Genomic DNA, 25,894 nt, shown 5'->3' on the forward strand with positions numbered 1-25,894 from the left:
ACTTTGTGCCCAGATGGTTGTGCCATGGGGAGCCTTTGTGGCGCAGACATTGGACTACTCTGAAGGAGCTCATTTAGTAGCACTGGCACACAAGCCAGGGTCAGGGTGTTGTCTCATGCTGTCACTGCCCTGGTGCACCTGCAAACTCTGTACTCAATTGTCTTCAGCTATCCTTGGTAATTAGCAAGCACAGCTTCACTTTCCCCCTTTCTCAGTCAAGTCCTCTTCTCCCTTGCAGTGTTACATGTCTCCAGACACATAATGACATGCCTTTTTAATAGATTTTGTAGCTGGGATTTGCATCTTGGATGCAAGAACATATAAATATGAATCGAAGTTGCTACTTCAGCATGTGGATATTTATCGCTACAAATGCATCACAAACTATGTCCACAGTGCACAGTGTCTGTCTCCTTCATCTCCGGCTTTTCCTCTGGGATTCCTGTAAGGTGAATGCCCCTGGTATCTTCCCTGCAGTTTCTTTCCTCCTCGCTAACACACAGTCTTCATTTCTTCTCTAGCACAGATCTTCTCATATTCCTCCTGTTCCTGCAGGCTCTTTTCATAAATGCATTTAGTCCAAGCACAAGACTATCTGATCAAGAAAATAGCCAAAGGTTTCCGATCCTTGCCAGAGGGAAAAAACATTATATTAATGCATCTTCTGCAGTAGGATTCATTCAGGTGCTGCAGCAGATAGTCAGCCTCTTAGCTGCTGCTCTAAAGTCTTCTGTAGCAGTGGCCTCCAGGCAAGACCAACAGCAGCTGTTACATGCCCTAAGGCAAAGCAGGCATTCGGCACCAACAACCAGCAGTCTCTCTGCAGACCCCCTCTAGTCTATCCCCACCATACACCTTATACATTCCATAAAATATTTTTCAGAATTTTCTTAATTTCTACAATAATTCTTTGCGGAACTTGGAGATCTGTCCCTCCTTCACATCATCACCTACCACAACCTTCACAGTCTGCCTGAGAGGAACTGGGCTGGGGGGAGGGCAGGGACCCCAGTTCAGAAGTGCATTCATGCAGCACCTCTCCAGCAGCCACCAGGAAAACACAAAACCTCTCCCGCCAGTCTCCTCTTGCTTGGCAGTGTACAGCTGTATGGGGTTTATGTGGCAAGGACAGGGGGGGCACTGCAAGGGTGGCGTCTGTCTGTGAGGACACCAGTAGCTGCCACTGTCTGGGACAGAGCATTTCATCTGGCTCCAAAACAGACCCATTGCTGCCCAAAGGTGAGCCCATCAAGTGATGCTGGTGGTGCCTCCGTGATAACCCCTTTAAGAAAGGGTAAATAACGCTCACATAAGCTGCGCGAGAGAGGATTGAGAAAAACAGGAAACAAACAGCTCTGCAGACACCCAGGTCAGTGGAGAAGGAGGGGAAGGGTGCTCCAAGTACTGCAGCAGAGTTTCCCCTGCAGCCCATGCAGAAGACCATGGTGGAGCAGATACTAACATCACAGCCTGTGAACAACTGCACACTGCAGCAGGTGGAGATGCCTGAAGGAAGCTGCAGCCTGTGTGGAGTGCCCGTGCTGGAGCAGGTTTCTGGCAGGAGCTGTGTCCTGCGGAGACGAGCCCACGCAGGAGCAGGTTTTGTCAGGAACTGCAGCCCATGGAAAGCCTACGCTGGAGTAGTCTGTTCCTGAAAGTACCCCATGGTAAGGACCCACGCTGGAGCAGGGGAAAAGCATAAGGAGAAAGGAGCAGCAGAGACGACCAGAACTCCCATTCCTCATCCTCCTGCACTGCAGGAGGGGAGGAGGGAGAAGAGTCGTGAAAGAAGGTGTGAAGTTTAGCCTGGTAAGAGGGGTGTGTGTGTGTGTGTGTTGTTGATAGTTTTGTTTTTGTTTCTCACCATCCTACTCTATCCTTAATTATCAATAAATCAAATTAATTTTCCCTAAGTTGAGCCTGGTTTTCCTGGGATAGTAATTGGTGAGGGATCTCCCCATCTTTATCATGACCCATGAGCTTTTTCATCTTATTTTCTCCCATTGTCCTGTTGGGAGTGAGAGAACAGCTCGGTGGGCACCCAGCAGTCAGACGAGGTTAACCCACCAGAACAGCACTGAAACTAAAATCTTTTCTTACCTTTCTTCCCTTCCAAATTTAATATTGATTACATCCCTGTTACTTTTCCTGTTCTGGTTTTTCTGTAAGATATAATTTGCTATTAATTACCCCATCATCTGCCATTCACTTCTCAAAACTTAGCAAAGTGGGATTTTTTCCCCTTTGACACTGCAACTCTTTTCTTTTACTCTTGTGCCTTTTAAACAATTGATATTGCGGCCTCTTCCCACTTCTTGCCTCCGCTTTCCATAGCTGCAGAAATGATCCTGAGATGTCTGAGCAGGGGAGTATCAAGTAGAGGATGGGATTATTTCTGGGAAAAGCACCGAGTGATACCATTACAGGGAATACTGGGTACATCTGATAGTCAACCTCAGAAACCAAAGTAAGACAAATGCAGGTTTTAACAAATTAGAGAGGTAAGAACTGGAGAAACTCACCCAGGAAAGTGATGGATTTCCTGTCTCTTGAAGTCTTTAAATCAAGATTGGATGTTTCACTGAAATGCATGTTCAAACTCCGAAGAAATTACAGACTTGATGTAGGAACTGCTGGGTGAGACTCTTGGTCAGATCAGATTAGACCACTGCATGACATGGTTTCTTGTGGACTCTCAAATTAAATTTAAATTAACATGCTACCATTATATTTGAAAAAGATCAAAGCTTATTCCTCAGCTCAGTCAGTAGGCAGTAACTTGCTGTGCCACTATAATGGACATATGTCTAAAATCCTAATCTTATACATATATTTGGCATGAATTCACATGAGTATGTGTCATCAAATTAACTAAACATTTTACCCGTTTCCAAGTTCACTTACTCCTAGTGGTGAAGAACCAGCCAGCCATTGTGGAATGGAAATATTCTTCCATTGTCATTACTTTTTACTTGGATTTACGAAGTCAAAAACTTAAATGGTAAAGGATGGAAGAAAGGAGGAACCAAATTGTGGGGAGAATTTAGGGAGATAAGGAGGCAAGGCAAGGAAGAAGAAAAGAAAGACAAACAAAAGCAAAAGCAGAGGTCACAAAAAGGCATGGGTAAATAATGGGAAGCACAAGCCTGCAGATTCAGAGGAATGATGGGAATACGTGGAGGGAAAGTAAAGGGAAGCAGAAGACTTACTGAAAAATAAAGGAATGAGTATTCTGAAATGCAGGTGAAGTCCATTTGCCATTGATCTGCCAAGAAATCTCTCAAGGAGTAATTTATTTACAGGAACTCCAGAGTCTCCCAAACACACACAGTTATACACACCATTGCACATGCCCATGCAGATTAATTTTTATTTTTATATCTATCTATCTGCTTTCAGTGTGCTTTGCTTGCTCTTCCAGGTATGTGGTTGATGCCAAGAAGCTCACAATCATGTTTCAGAAATCACTGTCACCCTCTGCAGCAAGTAAAGGGGGTGTCTTTCACCCCAAAACAGGAGAGGATGGGGACACGGGATGCAGTAATAAACTAAGAAAGTAAACCCGAGTGAAAGCAGGCAAAACTGTGGCCTTGGAGCAAATGTGTGTGTTTGAACACAGAGCCACAAAGTTCACCTTAAAATTCAATATTCTTTCATGTTACCAATTAACATTTTAAAATTAAGTTATTGGAGCTCAAATCATTCCCTGTGACTGACAGAATTCTCTCTGCAAAGCCACACGAAAAACTAGAAGCTCCCTTCTCTGACATACAGCTACTGTTGGATGATTTCATTACCTACCATTTATTATATATATCTTTTAATTATTAACTGCAATATCCCCAGACTTCTGGCAGCTGCTCTGGGGATCTTCCAAGGCTTGGAAATAGAAATCCGAAGGTACCAAAAAGGGTCTAGGCACAAAAATAATCCATTTTTTTTCCACCTAAAAAAAAAAAAGGGAAAAAAAAAAAGAAAAAAGAAAAAAAAAAAACCAAAGAGAAAAGGCATCGGCATAGGGGCAGCGAAGTTTTCACTCGCTCTCTCTCCTTTTGGCATGAGTGCCCACCAGCGCTCAGCGCTGGCTCCCCTGCTCGCGTCCCTCTGCTCCATCCTCTGCCGCAAACCCCGGCAGCGCGGAGGGGGTCCCGCTCCTCCCGTGCCGAGCCGAGCGGAGCGGAGCGCGCGGGGCGCGGAGCCCCCCGCCCTGCCCGTCAGTCGGAGCGCCCCCCGGGGGCGGGGGGTGCCAGGCCCGCCCAGCCGCGTCCCCCAGCTCCGCAGCAGCTCAGCACACGCACATACGCCCTGCCACCTTCATTAATAATAATTGGTACTTAATAGCGCGAGCGACGGGCTGCAGCGGCCGCGCCTCCCGCGCAGAGCCCGGGGCACTGACCTCGCCTGGCCCCTCTCGCCCTAAGCCCGCCGCACAAACTTCCGCGCCGCTGCGCGCCCGCCGATGTGCGAGCGGCAGAAAAAAAAACCCAACAAAAAAACCCAAAACACCCACCCCAAACCAAAACCCAAGCAAAACCACCGGCCCTTTCACCCTGGCCGCGACCGCCGGCGCTGCAGTGCGCGGCGGGTCCGCGGGCGGGTCCGCGGGGCGGCGCGGAGCCGGACGCGCGCGCCGGCCCCCCGCCCGCGGCGGTGCAGGTGGCGGGGGGGCGCACGGCGCATGTCCGCCCGCGCCGCGCCGCGCCGCCACTAGACGCTCCCCCCCGCCGCCAAACTCACCACCATCTTCTGCATGTGCAACATTTGCAGCCGGACAGAAACCGCTCCCCGGCGATGGAGACTGCGGGAAAAATCCGGCGCGGCGGGATGGCTTGCTGAAACGGCAGCGGCGACCGCGAGAGAGGCAGAGAGCGAGCGGGAGAGAATAGCAAACAGATACTAAAACCAAACAAAAAAAGAAAAGAAAAAAAAAAAAGAAAAGAAAAAAGAAAAAGAAAGGAGGAAATCTCTCTTTTTCTCCTCCTTCCTTTTTTTTTTTTTTTTTTTTTTTTTAATTCTTGCTTTTTGTTTGTAGCCACCTCGTCCTCAATGCCTCTCTGAGCAGCATCTAGCGAGCGAGCGGGAGAAGGCGAGACAGAGAGGCAAAAGAGAAGATGAGGATAATTTGCAGACAGCTTGTCTTGTTGTTTTCTGGCTTTTGGGGACTAGCAATGGGAGCTTTTCCTAGCAGTGTGCAAATAGGTAAGCGCTGCATTGGGCTGTGTGCGTGTGTCCAGGGGTTCAAAGTGAGTTTGAAAGGAGGCTTCTGAAGGCGTTTGCAGATTTCTCCACCGACACCATCCCATCTCCCTGCCTTCACGAAAAATCCGCGTGTATTTGTGTATGTGTGCCGGGGTGTGTGTGTGTGTGTATATGTGTGTGTGCGTGCATTCGCGTGCGGCAGGGAGGGTGCTTGTCTTTTGCAGAACTCGTTCCAGCTCCAGGGAGTGCAGGGTCGGTAGGGGAGGAAGAGGCTCGGGTCTGATGCCCCTTGGCTGCCTCAGCCCCCTCCGACACCCCCAGCTTCTCTCTGGCTCCCAGAGGGATGGCGAGTTATGTGCACTCGAGGTTGCGGTAACTGGCAGGGGTGGGGGTAAAAGGCAACACTGCTCTTTTCCTTCTCGTAGTTGGAAAGTTTAGGATTTTGTAGGTCTGTCCCTGTAGTCCAGTGCCCCATCCTCACCCCTTTCCCGTAGCCTCCTGCTTCCCTCCCTTCGGACGTGTTTCGGATGGGACGCAGCTATCTGAATGCTTTCCAGCTCAGCTCCATCACTGCATCATTTCTCGTGGACTTGTAAAGATGCTGCTAATAAAGCTGAGCTGCTCCCTGCCTGCACATGGCTGCAGAGGAGCAAAGTTCATTATATTCCCGTTCAGTGCAGATTATCCTACACTGACTTGGTATTTTCTTTTTTTTTTTTTTTTTTTTTTTTAATCCAGAAAGCATCGTTCCCTTTAATCAGCCCGCCACTTAACGTAAGAGGCTGTTGAGTAGCTGATTTACCAGTGTGTTCGGTATCAGGGAGATGGAGGCTAAACACTTTAAAAGGTCACTGTAATCATGACAAATCTGGGTCTTTATGTATGAAGGCTGGAAACTGAGAAGTCAGAAAAGAAGCATGAATGCATCAGGGGGAGGTTAAAATCGATTGAGGACAGTGATTTAAAGGCAGCGGTTGTGATTATGAATATGAATAGTTCCTTATCCATTAAAGTCTCAGGACTTGCCATACTGTGAGCGTTGGGAGACAGTTGCTGTTACAAGATAGTAAGTAGCTTGCAAATAATTCACCCTGCTTCCTTTGTTTTTTTTGCTTTTTTTTCCTGCTTTTTTGTAGGTGGTCTCTTCATCAGGAACACAGATCAGGAATATACTGCTTTTCGATTAGCAATTTTTCTTCATAACACCAGCCCCAATGCATCCGAAGCACCTTTTAATTTGGTTCCTCATGTAGACAACATTGAAACAGCTAACAGCTTCGCTGTAACAAATGCCTGTAAGTAAACATGCCATTGATCTGACCACCTTACACGTAAATTGCACTGGAAATAACTGGAAACCACATCATTACCTTGCATTGCAAACACATCAGTAAGTCTGTCTTCAGTATAGACACTGTTTGCAGAAATGCAAAAGGGGCAGCAATCCTTGATAGTTTCTAACTGGAGCAAAATCCCTTCTCCTGCCTTCTGCTGACTAACCTGATGTGACATTTACTTTAGTGTTATTACTGTAGTTTCTTGCTTCCTGGTTTCTATGGAGATGAATTTTGTTGTTGTAAAGAAAAATTATGAATGTCTCGCTCAGTTCATAAACCCCACAGTTACTCTTGTTTGCTTTTGCGTGTGGCGTGTCTTGCATGTATTTGAAAATGTACGATAATATTTGTGCTTACAAATGCTTTTCTAATGGCTGGAAAGGAGACAGGGAAGCAGTGGTGTGCAGGATAATATATCTGAGTTGGTTGACGCTGCAGTTGATCTGGTGATGTCACTTGAGGCAGCCCTGCTCTTATATTCTAGGTTGTAAATGTCTCTTATCATCTCGTAATGCATACATCCTGTGGATATGTCTCTATGCATCCATATATTGGTGCCAAATCAAGTTAGTATCTGATCTACTTGATTTCACAGACCACCTCAACTGGAACAAATATTCTCTTCCCACTATATATTTTATACACACACACACCTGCAAACACACACCATGAGAGGAAAGCAGAAAAATAAATGCCCTTACCAAATGAGATAACATTTACTTTTTTAAAAAAAACCAACACACAAACCAAAGTATAATTAGCCGAACTTCCTATGTTTAAATCACCTCAGGTCTTTAGCAGTGGTTAGAACACATGTTGGATATTGCTTAATCTCTGAGAGTAGCAAAGCATTATTTCTATTTATCTTCATGTATGTCTGTCTTATGAAAAGGAATTCATGTTATTATGTAAGACAGTGGAAGCTAGTGTGGCAAAGCTGAGACTGTGGTAGTATTACTACTTCGGTGGTCATGTTTCAGGACTCTATAGGCCTCTCCTCTGTGGCTTTTAAGTTTTCAAATCCCTCCTTTTCATTCAAGAGTGAATTGCCTGTGGAAGTAGACACCCTGAGCCACATCGCTGAGCAAGTTTAAAATAGAAACATACTGAAGGTCTCAGTGTTCATTGTGCCTTTAAAATACGTACCATGTTTCTCTCCACTTTCTCACAACCATCTCTGTGGCACTTTTAATATGTAAACATCCAATGTACTGTGCAGTTCCCATGTATAATTTATTCTACAAGTCTTTGGTACTTCAAGTTTCAGATGACCTTGCCACCTTATTTAACAGGAAAAGCTTCTGAGCTGCCAAAATGGCTCCATTCATTTATACAGGAAAGATTGATGTCCCATTAAGTGTGAATTCTATATTAAGTAATGTATTAGTTGTGTTAGCATGAAAATCATTACCAAATTCCATAAGGAGAAAACATTTCAAAAGGTGCTTTGAAACTGGAAGGAATCAGATCTATGCAGGTGCAGTTCATTCAGAAAATACTACAATGCACGTTAACTTTTGCAGGCACTGATTATATATTCCATGAAGACAAATGACACAGTAGCTTTTTTAAACTTTCATTTTTAGTGAAAGAGGAGGGGACTAAAATTGTTGTATATTGAAATCAGTAATTTTAGGTGAAGTCAATTATTTTAGATTCTGCCTACGCATCCAGTTCTGCCAAATAATTTCCGAGGCTATTGTTACTTTTTGGATTAAGGGTATTGCACAGTATTTCCGTTCCAGCATTAGTGAATTAATTCTGATTTGCATAAATTTAAAATTGTCTAAAATTGAACCACTTCTTTATGTAAGGCTAACACCATAGATGTAAAAAGGGTTTGCTCAAAACTTTCCTCATTTTAGACTATTTGCAGCAGATTCTCCTCTCTCATTGCAGCCACCTTAGGTTATGTTTACCTTGCATTGTTCTAACTGAGGAAGACCTGTTACCTTATGTTTGCTGCCATTTATAGAGATAGTGATTCATAACCTGATCGTTTGTGTGTGTTTCTTGGTGGTTTTTTTTTGTTTGTTTGTTTGTTTTTAACTAAACCCGGGTTCAGTTCCAAAGAGTTTAATGACTCTGATGATGAATCTTTACAGTATGAGGTGAGGCAAAGAAAGAGGGGGAAAGTAAAACTGTATGTTCATATAATTCTGTATGTGCCTGTATTAAATAGGCCTAATCCTACAGGCCTTATTTAGGTCTGTACTTCCCACTTAAACCAACATGTATTTTTGTATTAGTTTAAGTTTGTGTTTGCTTCACGTTTTGCAGTCTTGAGCCGATTTTCTGACTGCTGCTTCTTTTTTTAAACATTTTAATACTGAAGAATATTTTTTAAACAACAAATCTTCTCATAATGAAATGTAGGCAAACTGACTGTCAACTGAATGAACATATCACATGTCCCTTAAGCTAAATATGAGCAGAATCCTGCAAAAATCAATTGTCTGATAGCTGGAGGACACCGGCTTCCATGTGATTGAATTTGCTGGCTTGACAGAGGCTTCTGAAGCGCAGATGTGTGAGATTTTCTAACCTAATTAAAGAACCCCCACCATCAGCTCTGAATTAAGTGATTTCACGGCAATATGAAATGATAACTCTTTGCTGAACTGCTGTGAAACAGCGGCTTTGGATCTTGCTATTTGTGTAGAAATCACTCGGCGCACACGTCCCCAAATATACAGTACAAAAGCCTTGGAGCTGCTGGACTGCAATGAATATTCATGTGAGTTCAAGCGTAAAGCTCTGAGACATGACCAGTTGCCTCTATTTCTGTTTCCCTCTGCTGCAGAGGTTACTTGTGAAGATTCAGGGCCTGGCCCACCGCATGTGTTAGGGACAGTAAATGGACTATTTCAAAGGATTATGCATATTAGCAGGTAACGCACTGCAACGCTGGAAAGACTTGCATATTCTTTTCTTTTCACTCAATAAAAACATGTATCCAAATATTCACTGAGGAGTACTTTTGGAACTAGTATAATTTTGTGTATTCAATTTAGTGTCTATCTTCTAATGGTTATATATGCCCTTTTTTTTTTTTTTTTTTTTTAACAGGCCCAGAACATTGGTATTTTTATTCTGATTATGAATGCATCTGAAGCAGGTTGCTTAAGCAGATAGACTCTGTTTCAGGTTAGCAAAATTGATCTGATCTATATCAGTTTGGAGGTAGTCCGCTTTCTTTCCCCTTCCCATTTGCATGTTTTATTTAAACTCTGTTCATTTCTTTTGCACTACATACATTATTCAGAGAATCTCTCTTACTGACAGAGAGCTGAAATTATTGCAAAACATGAATAGTACAAGATTCTTACTCATCAGAACACAATACACCAGAGCTGAAACGTTTGACTATTAGCATACATTGGTTTGCACCTTATAAGCAGGAAATTCCTGTGATTAGAAATATACCTTCAGCTTGAATTCAGATGTTGGAGCAATGCACTGATTTTTGGAGAGGATTATATGTATTTATTCTTTACCTGAATTCAAAATAATTTTCTTCTCTCCGCGCACCATCTATATTACATTACTGTATCTCAGCAATGCAGTCAACATTAAACCTGCTTGCATACTTTTGAGAGGTAGCTCTATAATTTTGCAAAGAACCATCTGCCTTCCAGCTCTTATCTTGTGGTTAAGAATTCTTCTGTTGAAGTTTCAAAAATCCTTAATGTATTACCAGTATTGCAGTTCTTGTACAGGAGTAGGCTAAATGGAGGGGAAAAAAGAAATTGGTTCAAGTCTTTCATCAGTGTTTCATAGTAAAAGTAAAGCTTTTCCCTTTGAGTCTGCTTGACTTCATGTGTATTCTGGGATGAATATATTCCTAATAAGTATTGGGGCAATTCCTAATAATTTGGGGTAGATCAGACATTTCTCTTGTTTCATCTGTGGCACAATTCAATATTTTAATCCCAGTAGATGCAGCCCCCCAAAAATACAACTTTCTTTATGATATACTACATGGATCAGAAGAAGAAAAACCCACTGGAATTAAAAATCTTTTATCTTGGAATAACTTCCCTCTTTTCCCAAGAGTAGTCTCTTTGACTTTCGTACCCTCCGGACTAATGCAGGATTCATGACCTGACATTGGAGGGCCTGATTCTGCCTCACCAGTATGAATGCAGTTCCTGGGTGAGATCCACCAAGGTCAAATGCAGCCCTGAGGCCAGACAGGAACCTCCCTCGTCACTTTGCTCTCTCTGTGGGTCTGTCTCTAGGTTTGTGCTTGGTAGTAGGGGGAGAGGCAATGGCATTTTGGAGTTAACTTTTCTTCTGAGAAAGCTGAGGAAATAGACTTAAATGTAGTATTGCCTTTATATTGTGACTATCTGTCATTTTACTTACAGCAGTTTCAGCTTTGATTTGTTAAGCTGCATCGTAATGGGATTTTCATTAAATTTGGTTATTAATTCTGCTTCATAATTACAACTCAATTTAGCAATAGGAGTGCAACCTTAGTTTTATAATCAGTGCCATTTAAAACCATGGTGTTCTTTATTTAGAAAGTGAGGTTTCATACAGCTGAATGGTATTTTCCTGTCAAGAGCAGTACAGTATTCCCAAGGATGCAGTTTGGAGTATATTGAGAGTTACCATAAAGGCGTACCATACGGTCAGGTTTGAGCTGCAAAAGCAAATAGTGTGCCAGTTTGCTAAAAAAAATGGAACTGGATTAAATTGTACCCTTCTAAAATAGGATTGATTAAAAAAAACCCACAAACCCCACAACCATTTGAGGTGAGTGTTTTGCTTTAATACATGGAGTTTATCTCAAGCTAGACTCCAATTATTGAAAACAAGTCCTTAAAATTTCTATTATTAGCACTTGCCGATTGAGTCAAAGATTATGTGTGTACTTGGGTGTCATTTGCTGTAAGAAGGATTCTGTATATTCTTAAGATATAAACAGATCTGTATTCGAAGAGTTTCATGGCTCTAAATGTGATCCTTGTAAATAGCTGTACAGCAGAGAGAAAATCATCAATAGCTCCAATCCATCAGAGTCTGGTTTTAATTTTCAAGGTTATTGTTGGGAAAATAAATGATGGGCCTTTGCTGAAATATAGTCAGAATTCTTCAGTGAAAATTCAGAACATGCATTTCCCTGGCATAAACCAGGATTTTTGTCCTAGCACATTACTGGACTGGCTGAAACTGTAAACTCAAGAGCTTTATTATAGGCTACAGAAATAATTGAATCTTCATTTGAGAATATTAATAACAAGGACTGTGCTCCTTCATTCCTCCTGCAGGAGCCAATGCAGTGCAGTACTTGTGTAGGACAAAGCACTGTAACAAGTAAATTAAATTGATTAACTTCAGCTTTATCATTGTAATCTAAGTTTGCATGTTAGTCAAAATAGCTCATGCATTTCATTTTTAAGTCTTGATTGTTTTGAGACTTGCTTGTTCATGAGAGAGGAAGACGTCTGTTTTGATTTCTTAACGGGTTTAGATCCTACTATGAGTTGTGTAAATTCAGATTGTGAGCAGGTGAAGTTCTTTGGATTTAAATGTGTTGGACCAAATAATTTTTCCTCATAGTTCTTATTCCTTAATATACAACTGAGTAAAAGGAGGTGAAATTTGTGCTAGTGCAGAAGTGAAGAATCAGTGTAATTAAATGGAAAAATTGGACTTCTCTCTAGAATTCCATTTGTCTAGGTAGTTGGCTTGAGGCCAAGCTTCTGACCTAGTACAGCACCAAGACTGCTTTTGCAACTTAGGTGGGTGTATCTATACTGAAGTTACGTGTTGGAACACCAAGTCAAACTAGATAAATTATTCCTGTGTACATCAAGAATTGTTCTTCTGAATTTGGGAAAATAAGCTTGCTCAGAAGTACCTGATCACAGCATCTTTCTTGGAAGTTTTGGTGCTGTTTTACTTTTAGCCATTTTCTTAGTTTTATTATCTTCCTCTATCTAGTTTGGGTTCTTACATAACTTTTATTTTTGTTTTATTTTGTTTTGTTTTTTATTTTTATTTTAAGGATCTCACTGGCTTTTAACAGTGCTGATATGGATTCAGTTGTTTTTCAATGCAGTTATGGTTGGGTACTATTAAAAATTCGGTATCAGCCATGTCTGTTTTCAGACACCCACGTTCAAATAGGCTGTCTTACATTTTGGCACTGAGAGATGTTCTAGTATTTTCCAGAGTACTCAGCAGCACCTGCTTTCCTGGTGGGAACAGTTTACTGCTGAGCACTTCGGAAAATCTGTCTCTGTGTGATAATGTGTCAACTGTCTTGTCTCAGTAGTGTTACTTCCTTGTGAGGACATTGTTTCTTCCCTGTTCTTTTCCCCATAGTCTTGATGAAGCATCTGCTTGACTTGTTCAAGTAATTTCAACTGTTTCTTGGGTTTCTGGTAAGAAAATGGAACCAGAGTGTCACATACCCATCACCTTTGTCTTGGCAATGCACTGTAAAGACCCATCCCATCCTTCTTCCTCTTCTTCAGGTTCCTTGGAAGCTGATCATACATGAGCTTTATTTTGGACTCATGGGGGGAATACCTGGATACTTATTAACAACCTGCTGTTCTGGGGGGGTTTGTCCAGCTATGCTAACATTAACAAATTCCAGTGCAAATATTGGCACTTGGTCTGCAGTTTTTCCCCCAGACCTGTCGGTGATTTAAATAGGAGCTGTACCTGAGCAAGGATTGCAGACTTGGACCTGTTACAATGAAGGATCAGTAGGAAACAGCTTCTTTTGCGAGGCGAACAGGTTCTCATTCCTTCATCTTGTAGCTCAAATTTTTAAAAGTATTAAGTTGCTTAACTCCTGTTATTTAAAAAAAAGTGTAAAGTCTAGAAATTGGACCCCTGGTACATAATTGGCTATTTTAAAAGAATGTCATTTGGGATACTGTTTTCTTATGTTCCACAAGCTGTTTTGGTGTTGTATTTATATGCAGCCATTGCTCCTGAAAAATGCAGTCTTGTGCAGTAGCTTTCTATATTCTAAAGTCATGGACAACATGAGTGTGGCTGCAGGTTTTTTTTTCCGTAAATACAAATAAAGCACAAGAGAAACAAAAAGCAGTTAAAGTTTTCAGCAGCTTATTTATTAGATTCTTTGTGGGGAAAGGCTTTAAACACATTTTGGAGGCTGATTTTAAAACATACCAGCTTCTAACTATTCATAACAGTTTGACCCTCTGTGGGATAGATTTGGTGCCATTTCTGCATGCACGCTCTTCCAGTTGCTTTTATGATGTATTTGCAGAGTACTCTCTTAAACCCATAAAATTTGAACTTCATTTTTATTTGCACATCACCTTGTCATACAATTCAGGTATATGCAATGAATATCCATCAAACGGGTGTTTTAGGAAACTTCACAGGTACTGAGAGTTAATTGCTGAAAAGAATTAAGACTTTTATGCTTTGTTTCCCTCAATTTTCAGATCCATTTCTAAATGGATATGGAATTTACATTTTCACATTGTAGTGCAAAAGGCGGTGCATATGTTACTATTAGAAATCATTATCCAAAATAATTGGGAATTATTGTACAAAATATTCTGGTTTTGCTAATTTCTTTCACAGTTATGTGTTACACTTCATTTATTTTTGTTAAAGATTTTACTGATACCATGTGGCTTTTTTTGTTTCAGTGTCAGGTTCAGATCTGTTTTCTCAGTGGGTAAAATGATTTCTGTAATATATTCAAGGTAGAGACAGAGGCAAGAGAGGAAATTCTTGTAGAGCAAGAAGAGTACAAAACAGCGTTTTTCTTTGCGAAAGCTTCCAGCTCTACTTTAATATTCCTGATGTACAGTAGCAATATTTCACGCTACTAGTTAATGTGAGCTATGGGTCTGGATGGTGTTGTCTTTAGGTCTGGAAAACATTATTGAGTATAAGTGAAAAACACTTTATCAAGCCCATATACATTCATGTAAAATGCAGGAGTAAAAAGCTATAATATTTTTTAAAAAGCACATGCACATCAGTACACTTAATCCTTTGTTTCCTCATCTAAGTTGATGGAGAAAAAATGAACAGGACTTTATAGACCCACAGTCTCAGCAGAGTCGTGTAGGACCTCGTATTCGTGATTTCCTTCAGGTTTTCTGTGTGGTTCTGTCCTGATGGGGCTTGCTAATAACAGCCTCCAGCCTTCGTCGTTTCCATCCATTTAAAGTGAGAAGAGTGTTTAAGAATGGACTTTTCAAAACCACTGCATCTGGGAGGATAATTTCCTTTGAAAATCAATAGTCATATGCTCTTGGCTGACTCGGGAGTGTTTCTCACTTCTCCAAGTAGAAGGCACAAGCCAGGTAAGAAGCTGGCTCTTGAGGCTGTTTGCACACCCTGGTAACACTTTCTCTCTGTCTAGCTGTTTGTGTGGCCTCCAGTTGAGAGCTGGTCGGGGTTTTTTCTTTCTCAGATTTTTTCTTTTTTTTTTTTTTTTCATATATCAGTATCCTTATTCAGTGCTTCTCTCAGGTGGTAAAAGCAATGGGGTAATACCGTAAGTGATCCATTATAATATTGATAAGAATTGCAATTTCTGTCTGGAGGCACAAGCAAATGTCCAAGGAAAAGGGGATAAGAGGACATACATCTGCATCTGTTGCAGGGTTGCATGTGCCCTGTGAAAGTGCGTGGCTGGCAGGTCAGGAGTAATGCCATATGGAAGTGATCCAGGTTATAAGTCTTTACAGATGATACAGGAAAGATAGGAAAGCAGTCTGGGGGATGAAATGTTGTCTCATGGCTGTAAGTATCAGTGCTTCAAAGAAGAAAAAGTAAAGGTCACCAAAATAAACGGGAAAGTGGGTAGCGTGTAACATTGTTTGTAGAGTATAGTGTTCTTAGGCTGGATGGAACCATTTTGATCACCCGGTCTGACGAACAAAATGCTAGTCAGCCAGCCTCAATTAATTTCTTTAGTGAACCTATAATTTTTTTTCCAAATAAATCCAGTGCTGAATTACCTGTGAAAGAATCACAGGTAAACTGGCGTGTAGCAACACATCATTTGGATGTATCACTGTCTTTATCTGTGTTGAATGTAGGAGTCGTACAGAGTAAGCAAGAAGCAAGCAGAAAAAAAAATGCTTACTGGGTTTGTTGTTAATCTTTAATTTAGAGAGATACCATAATCAGCATGATTTGCATCCAGTTGTCACAGTTGTGCAGCTCCCAGAGCCCCCCTGAGGTTTGTTCTGGGTGGCTGGTACCGTGTCTTGCCTGCTCAGAGGGACAGTGTGGGACACCCTTTAGTAGCAAGGCTTGTGCCATGGCAAGACACGTAAGGACTTACTGGGGCCTTTTTCAGGTTCCTTGAAAAATGCTTCCAGTGGACACAAATGGTGGGTTTTTTCCCTTTCCGAAGAAAGAACATCCCCTTACCCCACAGTGGGGAGTGTGGTTTGAAGCAATAGCAATATAAGCTTAGTAAACATGTTCAAAGACCATTAGGTATGTTTTTGCTAACAAATGTGTGGTAATCCCCGTTACAAATGTGTGGTAATCCCCGTTACTTGTATTCACAGAATTGTCTACTTACAAATACAACTTAATGGTCATGTATGTTACACATATTTCACTTTTTATGAGACACAGAGGATGTGAATCTATTACTGCTTTCACCTGGAGGGTTTGGGCTGTTAGCTTAAGATACCACGAGTTACGAATTTAGCTTTGCAAATCCCTGGTTTCATCTCCATTGTGTGTTGGAGGAGATGGCAGCCTGAACACAAACATGATGATGAATGAGATTTAATGCACAAGAATATTTGCAGAAAGCAAAAGCCTGAATAAAGGAGTACAAGAAGTGTTCCCATAGCTGTCTTTGATGATCTGTTGGCAGTATTCTGAATAGCAAGCCTATGTGGAAAGAGGAAGAAAAGGACAAGCCCTTTATTTCCTTATACCATAAGTGATTAAAACAGGGAGAAGTAGCAACACAAGACCTCAGCAATTAATTATGGTATATTATAGCTGTACTCGCAGCGTTCTGTTTACTACCACTCCATCCGTTAAATGGTTTGCTTAAATGATTTATTTTACATCTGTTAATATCAGCTGGAAAATGACAATGTGTTTTCAGATAGCTAACTCGGAAAAAGAACAGGCACAGTTAATGTAAATGCGTGTATGCAGCGTATCACTGGCAAGGTTCAGCCAGGTGGTGTGTGTGATGATTTGGAGCCCGGGTAGGAGGTGAGTCTGCCCCCGTTCTTCAGGGACCCTTGCGCTCAAATATGACAGATTGCCTGGAGTAAGGAGTTGGAACAAGTTCGAGACCTTGTGCCTGAAGTTGCTGTTTGCCCTCCTTTCACCCTCAGATGGGTGGGAGAAGGGGTTCAAGATACAGCAGGAGCTGTGTATTTGTGAAACGGCTTTATTCAGTGTTGAGGAAGGAGGTTTCTGAGAGCAAGGAAGGGCTGATGTGCAGCACTGCTTGCTGCATGGGGAATTATCTGCTGCTGAAAACAGAGCAGGGAAGTGGCTGATGCTTGTGAACTAGGGATTACGCCTGCTGTGAGCTGACATGACTTTGAAAAACTTTAAGGTGGACATGTGGTTGTGCTAAGCTGAAAACTTAGTATGGAGGGGGAAGTAATGACTAGTCCACATGTCCAGTGGAGTACAGTAGGAGTTAATAGATGTGGAAGAGCATAAGACTAAAAAATACTGTTCAGGGAGACAGAGGGAAAATTCTGTTCTTTTCTATCAGCTATCTTCCCCTCCCTCTCTGCTTTTCACTGTTATGTGCCGCAGCTTTTCATGAAAAAATAGGAGCAGTCTGCAAGATGCATCACCAGTGGAAGCAGTGGACAGGGTGATTCCTGAGGTCTGGACCACTGGGGAAGCGCTGATGCGCTGGAGGCAGCAGATGGCATCCCAGGGGCTGAGTTGTCTGTCCCCTTCCTGCCCACACCTAGGGACAGGCTGGTGTGGCTGCTGTGTTCATCATGTGCTGTTACCTCCTATAACGTATTGATTACAAATAATCATCAGCTTAACTACTGCAGGGAAAGGAAGGAAAGGGACAGAGCATAAAATACTTGTTTCTTTGTTACGAACAGAAAAGAAATTACATCCTTACACAATCTCAGAAAAACTGTGCCTGTTTCCATCTCTGTCTTACTCCCCTCAGCTTGCCTTAGACTCCATCATGGTCAATACTTTAATATTTTAAGGGAGTGAGTGGAGGGAAGGGGTGGTGGTGTTGTACCACAAAAGACAGTTTATACAGATGAATTGGATTGCTTTTCTCCATTCTTCTTTGGGTCTCTGACAGATGTTGAAGGACTCCTGTATTTTTATTTCCTGATGAAAGCCCTGTAAAGCCAATCATTCTTTTAGTTGGTGTTTATGATGGGAATCTTTTGCACTTCAGTGCAGCTGGCAGGCACTAGGGCTTCACACCTTAATCACATCTTCTTTGTCAGTCTTTCATACGCTATGCTAAATGCGAGACTAGCAGAAAATCCTTTGAGCAGTTACAATAATAGGATAATAATTATTGCAGTTACTTGCACTTATATAGTGTTTGTGAGATTAAAATGAGATCCAGCGTGACATTACCCATTTCAAAAGGTGTGGATATCCCCTGCCAGCACTATCACCTTGAGAAACTGCTCTCCATGGCCTCACCTTCCTGCTCTCTAATCTTTGGCATGGTCAAGCAGGGCTGTACTGCCACCTTCCTATTCACATCTGTGAGCAACTGACTGCACAAATAAAGTCATGAAAGAGAATGTGAATGAGGGGAATCAGCAGCATGAAGAAGGTTTTTATCCTGTGCATGGCTATGAAAGACGGGAGAACATTAAAGAGCAGTCTTTCCAGTTCAGAGGGAGCATGCTTACATGAGGCGTTTTCCTTTCTTGACTGCATGTCATGTAGATTTTAGGAGCATTAGTGAGAGCTGAAGATGTGCAGCCAAAAATGTAGCACACAGGTGTAGCTCTAAGCCTGTTGGTTTCTTAAGATGTGCATTAAGATAATGTGCTACCTTCTTATCTGGTCCTGTCTGTGAAAGTATTGTCTGCAAACTGTTGGATTATTGGTACAGTAAGTTAGCAGTTTCTGTCTACTGAAATAAAATCCTTCGGGGTCTTTTCCTGGCCCAAAAAAAGTGCTCCACACTTAATTAAAATTATGAATTTCAATGTCAATCTTTCAAAACATTATACCTGTTGCTAGTGCTGTGATGATGATAAGTTCCTTAAGGATGTGTGTGACCATAATAAACTGGTGGCATAGTTTTTTCACCAAGACAAAAATAGCAAAGTGATTTAAAATCCTAGATGCTTTTTTCTTTTTTTTTTTTTTTTCCCAGCCTGAAACTTTCCACATTAAGAATACAAAACACAAAACAACTCCAGATTTTAGAGGGAGCCAGCCCCTTTTTCTAACCTCTCTTAGTAGGTCCAAACAGAGATGGAAGCATTCAAAACCTTTCAGAAGACAGAAGCACAGCAGACTTATCTCCCTGCATCTGTGGCATGGGTGACTGAAAAAGCTGTGTTTGTCACCTCAGTTAATGGGGTTGTCCTGATGGTTGACTTTGAGGGCAAATAATGTCTCAGACTAATTATAATCCAGGATGTGCCACAATTCTGGTTACCTGTACAGCCAGTAATCCACAGTAGGCCTCCATGGAGGGCAGCCTGAATGTGGCCGTTCCCCGTATCACACTGGGTAAAATGCCTTTATAGGCAGCCAGCAATTCCTCATTGTATGAGAAGGCAAATGTCAGAGGTTATGCTGTAATACTTCTCACTTACTCTGTGGTCATCTTGACCAAACAGAAGATGTTTTTGTCCCTGATATGTGTTTTGATCTAATACCCTGGAAGTTGTAACACCTGACGGTGGTCCCAAAGGATCACAGCAGAGGAGTATTTTACATTTCTGCCACTCCAGAAGTACACTGGTACTTCCATCTCCATTTGGCTGTGACAAGGACCTGAGGAGAGCAGAAGGGACAATGACTGGCAACCTCAGCCTTCCTGGGGCCATTTTCTCCTGCACCTACACCCCACCCCGGGACAGCACCTGTCTGGGAAGGGCACTCATTGATCCTCGCTTCCTTCTGCCACATGAACAAAACTATAAAGGGGGCAAATCAAGGGTGGGACTTGCCTTCTCCTCTGGGGCATCCTGTGCATATTTATGACTTAATATCTGTGCTCTGGCTTTCTCTCACGTATCTGCAAGAGAATTTGCGCAACAGATTAATTTTGTTTCCTCCAGCTGTTTGTTTTCTTAGGGTTGTTACTTGCATCTCAAATTATATACTTGGTTGACAGTGTTTTGTCACCAAAAGAGGAGGTTTGTGATGATAGGGACAGGTTGCTGAGGCAATGCTACAGCATTTTGGGATGGTGAGCTGCAGAGGCAGACAAATGTAAAAACGCCGTATTTGTTTTCTTCCATGTGTATGTAGACAAAGTCATAAAAAACACTTAAAATACCTTTAAAACACTCTATTTTGGCTTTCTGTTGCCAACTGTAAACATTTAGGAGATGCTTTCTGGGAAGAGACTTTTAAGAGACTTGAGGCATCACACAGCCTGGCAGGGCTAATCCTGAAACTCCATTGGAAGCATGGATGGGAGTTAAATAACTTGGACCAAGTTGTTGTTCCTTTCTGGTTGAAAGTGTTGCCTAGAAATCTGTTCAAATGTGTATAGCTAACAGTGAACTGTCCTTCTGTACATGCATTTTTATGCTTCTTTCAGCTAATTCAATGATTGAAACACTAAATCTAACACTTGGACAGCTTTTGGATTTATGGCAGTCCCTGAAGAACTTTGACTTACAGTTATTCATATAGGTAGTTCTTAAAATTTATGACAGAAATAATAACTCTGTGATAATATTTATCCTGTTTCTTATTTAGAGCACTTGAGTGTGAGAACAAAAAAGGTGAGCAGCTGGAAATTCCTGGGGCAAAGCTTTGGCTCTGTGCTCTGCTCTTCCTTACAGGGTGTGGAAGCTACAGACATTTCAGAGACTTCAGACAATTTTCAGAATTTGCAAAAACCAAAGTGAAATTTGGCCCAGAGCAGTAATTAGAATATTTAACTGTATTTTAGGTGCTCTGCTTATCTCTTTACACTTAATTATTGTTTTCCGCTATTTAAGGATGTGCACATGCGCTGCAGAGGAGTTTGGCCAGTCATCCCTGTCCGAGTGCACATCCTCACAGGGTGACAGTGATCTTCAGCCGTTTGTTCTGCCCCTCTGGCTGCTCTGTTGCTGTCCATGGTATTACCTACAGTGTGCTCTGGATCTCGAGAGGTTACAGCAGATCTCTTGGGGCTAGGCAGTAATGGGGACATCCTGGAAAAATGAGAACGAGCAGCTGGAGACAAGTGGAGTCAGGTCTCGGTGAGCCAGCCGATGTGGTGTTACCCTGCCTTCTCCCTTCCCTCTCGGGCCATCACATTGACCAAACTTTATGAAGGGAACCTGTCAACAGCACTGTTTAATCAGAATGGATATCAGGGATGTTTTATATAATTTCCTTTTTTGGGTGGGGGGTGTCATACCTGCCGTCTGTGTTTTCCATGTTCCTGTGAATATCTGTTGCAAGTATGGTATCTTCTGGTACTCAGCAATTGAAAGAAGGACATGGAACACAAGTGGGCAAGGAGATACAGTATTTCCTGGGAAGGAGTGAAAAATGAAAACCAGGTTTCTGCTGCACTTGTCCTTAGAGGAAGCCTTTCTTCAGGCTGAGGTCATGTTTTCACTGAAACAATGTGAAAATTACTTAATTTTCATTTTAAGGACTAAGAAACTAACTTTAGTCTAAACCTATGACACCAAGGAGCTTTCTTGTGAGCGGAAAGGCTGCTGTATTCAGTGGCTATTGTTTTAATTTGTTACTAAGGCAATCTTTAGTCAAATAGACAAACTGTGACCTGAAGGAGAGCCCTCCTATAGTGGGATCAGAAAATGTCTTAAATTACTGTCTTCTTTAATGTTCATGTCTTTGTAAGAAGAGGTTTAGTGATGCAGTCAGGTGTGAGCAAGATTAATGGCTTTCAGATATGCTTGGGATGATGGCTTTGCTTTTTTGTTGGGTTTTTTGTTGTGGTTTGGTTTATCTCACATTCAAAACCAAGCATCTCCTGTATAAATCTTACAAATCTTTTAAAAAAATAATATTCAAACTCCAAAGTGGGTGAACACGAACAAAGCTGTACTATCCATTTCAGTGAGGCACACCGGGATGGGTGTTGTGTTGGATTAATGCTTTTTTGTGGGTCATCAGTGACCTGTGGAGAAGCTGCTGCCTCACTGGCATCCCAAGATGTGGCAGTGCTTCTGTACAGGGCTTGTGGTACCCCTCTCTGTGGGGTACTGGTGTCCCTGCCACCGCCATCCCAGCCCAGATCAGCCTCAGGAGGGGACTTGCGTGCACCCAGGTAACAGGCAGGGCTGGTTTTAGGATAATGTGGTTAAGCTGGTAGGATTGTACTAAAGCCATGGGGGGCTGCAGGTGTTTGGGAATATTGGAGCAAACCTGCATTAAGTTGTAGCCTGTGCCATTGCTGCCCACGCAGAGCAGTGCCCACCTCTGTGGCTGGCTGCCTGGGGCTGGCGTCTGGACAAAAAGTTGCCTGGTGCCTGCCCACCTCTGTCCTTCCAGAGGAGGGGGCTGGGCAGTGGGGCTGGAGAGCGCATCGGTTGTTCTTCTGTAGGGGTAGGAGACTGTAAACACTGATACCAGCCTCAGGCTTACTGCAGCAAGTACTGTCCTTAAAAGCTCAATTGTAACCACTAAGGAGAATATAAGTGACTCCAAAAATAGGTGATTTCAAAGGGAAACTTTCAGACCTTTTAATAAGCAAAATAGCTAGTGCTTGTTTGTATGCCTTGAAATTATGTGGGGTTTTTTTCCTTGCTCTTTAGGGTTCATATACTGTGAGCATGTCATGAGAGCATGTCTGCTAACTGTTTCTAGCAAGACTTCTTGAAATGCTGCCAGAAGACCTGGAGAGCTGCATACCTTGCTTTTAACACAGAGCGATAGGCTTGCATCACAAATCATGCCATTGCATAGCCAGGATTATAAACACCAAATTTTAATTATCAAGTATATTATGATTCATTAATGCAGGTTAATAGGAGGTAGACAGACAGCTCTGGCTTTGCAGTGCAAGAAAGATAAATGGAAGATGCTGTGTTTATACTAGATGCTGGAGTAGAATGTGGAATTTTTCTTTCCTCCATTTTGTCTTGCTGCAGCTATATTGCTTGAACTCAAAGTTGTTCCGGGAAGAGAGACTGGAAATAGACAAATGTACATCCATCACCAATGTTCAGAAATCTGAAACTGAGCTTTAAGTACAATGTGAACTGCTGAACACAAAACCTAGAGGAGCAGCCGTAATGCTTTGTTATGTTCTGTGGCAAATATTCCTGTGATTGTTTAACAGCACCCATTTAAACTTTGGCTGTATTGAATAAAATACTACTTAACCATTCCCCTTCCATTTGTATTTGAATAAATGTTTAATTGACTTCATGACAACTATTCCAGGAATGGCTTATCAGTTTGGGTGGTAAGATAGATGGTATGTCATTGATTTAATGACATAAAACCATGTTTAGGTAATGAACTTTTCACAAGTCTTTCTCTTGTAAACATATAATCATCTACTTCAATAAGTCTTTCCCAGGCTAAATTAAAAGTAGCATGTGAGAAAATTAATGTATATGCAATGTATCACATACATAGCTGTAACTTGAGTCTAGATAGTGGAGCACACTATTGCCTAACCATCAAGCTGGCTTTAGAGGAGTAATCAGCTATAAGAAAATAATGAGTACCTAATTTTGTATCATTAGAGATAATTATTATAACTGGGAATGCTTTTAACCTAAAGGTGAATAAATAGCACCTGTGCAATATATATGTCCATAGTTTAAAGTATCAGTTTAAATGAAAGATGTAGTGAGAAATGGAAAATGGAAATTCTGAGTTTGTTTGCAACATCCTTTTTTTCTTGTGGAGGTGACTTTGAACACTTACCATGAAAATGGCATTTAATATGATGTACTAGATGTGTGTAGGCTATAGTGGCGGATATATGTTATGGTGCTTCTAAGCGTGATGGTTCTTCAACTGTCTGGACCAGAGCTTGGCCAGGAGGCTCCTTGGCCCCCTCCAGCCCCTGCACCTGGGCATTGGGAGGGCCTGGGGGAGCATGAACCTCCATGGAGGAACTTAAAAAGCCCCCAGGCCCAAGACTTATTTTACTCACTCTTATGTCATGCACTGTAGTTGGGAACATAATTAATGGGTGGGAAGAGGGCATTTTTGAATGAAAAAGGTTCTTGTAATTTTAAAACAGTTCAAAGAAGTAGAGGTTATGAGATACCTCAGTCCCAGTGGAATCCGGATAGCCCATTGCCTACTGTGAAAGCACCAGCTTATAAAATGATGTTCAGAAGTATTCCTTAGTCTTTTCTACACAGCTGATATTTTTCCCCAAATGGAAGAAAAAGAAGAAAAAAAAGGAAGCTTTTGGCTTCCTCAGTGTCTTTCACATGGGAATTTCAGAGGTGTTAGTATTATCCATTAACTAAGTTTCTGAATGTTTCATAATTTGTGTGGAAACACAAAAGATAATTTGAGTTGCATTCGCTTTCTAGTGTGCTGTAATGGGTCAGCAGAGATGAGCAGAGCACAGGTCCAGAGCAAGGCAGGTGTCCTCCATCACAGGTGGTCCATGCAGGTGAAAGGGAAGGTCTCTAATTCTTAACACCAACCAGGCAAAGTTCATCAGCTAGTGGCTGTGAGGAGAGCTTCCCGTCATTCCTGCCACAGAGGACAGAAGCAGTCTGGGCTGTTTGCTACCCATTTTTACCATCAGGCATTCGGGGTCTGATTTCCAGTGGTGTGCTGAGGACACCCACTGCTCCAGTGGCTGGAAAGCTAATAGGAGATGCTGTTGCTCACTTTTCTAACAAATAGGGCTCAATTTTTCTCCTGAGTCACCATATGTCAAAGGCAGTTTATTTTGTCTGGAAAAAAGTATCAGAAGGGTTTCTGCTGGAGCACATATGTGGATTCACCCAATTACAGAACCAGTAATTCCATGAAGTGACTTTAACCATCAACTTCTGTTTCAACTTTAGTTTATAAAACTAATAGAACCAGCCCAACCCCCCTTCTTTTATAGTTTCTGGGACAGCTGGTTGTTTCAGAATGATCCAGTGCCCAGCTGTATATTCTGTATGTTCAATAGCATCTTCTAGGTACATAGGTCCAGTTTCTGACAACTTCATCATCTATGTACCAAAGGCAGAAATCTACATTTCTCTAACTGTTCTCACCACCATCGATCTGTTATCTTAAAAACTGGAAATACACAAAAAGTTGAAGGAAAGGAAATCAATGGTATAAACTGTTCAGTGTCAATAATTATTTCAAGGCATGTTCGTGTTCCCCATTTCTGAGAGTTTAAGGGGGCACTTTCAGAAATAATTTATCTCCTCTGTCATTGAAAGTTACAAGTGGAAGTATTCATTGCTGTATGATACATCTGCTTTCAAAACAGGATACAGATAGTACTGTTCTTCAAGACCCATCTCAGAGGAAATGTTTTTCATCCTTTTTCACAAAAACATATTCAAGTGAAAGTCATCGCAGTTATGTGCATGCATAAAGTTAAGCATACTTCTAAATGCTTAGATGAACAAGGTGTTCAAAGTATTTCAGTGTTTTTCAGGCTAAAGCACAAATATTTCGCACATGGGGAAGGAAAAGTGAGATGTTTGTTTGAGGCCAAGGAACCAGTTACCAGCAGGATTGGAAGGAACTGAATTCCCTGACTAGTTTTTTGATATCCAGAGCACAATTTGAGAGCCATTTATATATATAGATAAAGGTGTAAGAGACTTAATGGTGGTTGTGTTTTATGGTTGTCTTTATTCGCTGGAAGTGCTCTATCTGAAATATAGGGATTTTTTTAAAGAGCAGATAAACTATTACATGAAAATCTATTAGTAGTATAAAAATAAACAAATTTATGCATATTTTCTTGGTTTTGTCTTATAATGTTGTCATGATCAAGTTTATAGTCTTAGCTATGTGTTTCATTTTCCCTAGTACCGTTAAAGCTGTCATTTAATTTTAGTGTGTGATGTACAATTGCTTATTTATCATCAAGTTTCAGACAGTATATTCCTGGAGCACAGAGTACACTTTTTCCCAGCAAAAGTAATTCCTTGATTGTAAAGGGCAAGAACAGTCGCTGAGCTATTGTTTTAGTATTCTGTTTCGAATTTTTGCTTTAATGATTTTTGAAATATGTAGTGTAAGCTTCTCACACATTAATCTCA

General features: G+C 41.6%; 1 protein-coding gene across 3 annotated transcripts in view; it reads left to right on the plus strand.

The window, feature by feature from the left end:
• Nucleotides 1-5,025: 5,025 nt before the first annotated feature.
• GRIA4 (glutamate ionotropic receptor AMPA type subunit 4) overlaps nucleotides 5,026-25,894 on the plus strand; it is a 240,367-nt gene continuing 219,498 nt past the window's right edge. For all 3 annotated transcript variants that reach the window (XM_056329584.1, XM_056329585.1, XM_056329586.1), the window contains exons 1-2: nucleotides 5,026-5,199; nucleotides 6,336-6,494. In XM_056329584.1, the coding sequence (XP_056185559.1) occupies nucleotides 5,112-5,199; nucleotides 6,336-6,494 (247 nt within the window). In that variant the 5' untranslated portion in view covers nucleotides 5,026-5,111. The remainder of the gene's footprint in view (nucleotides 5,200-6,335; nucleotides 6,495-25,894) is intronic.

This window comes from Falco biarmicus, chromosome 2 (assembly GCF_023638135.1).
Source record: "Falco biarmicus isolate bFalBia1 chromosome 2, bFalBia1.pri, whole genome shotgun sequence".
Classification (NCBI taxonomy): Eukaryota; Metazoa; Chordata; class Aves; order Falconiformes; family Falconidae; genus Falco; species Falco biarmicus.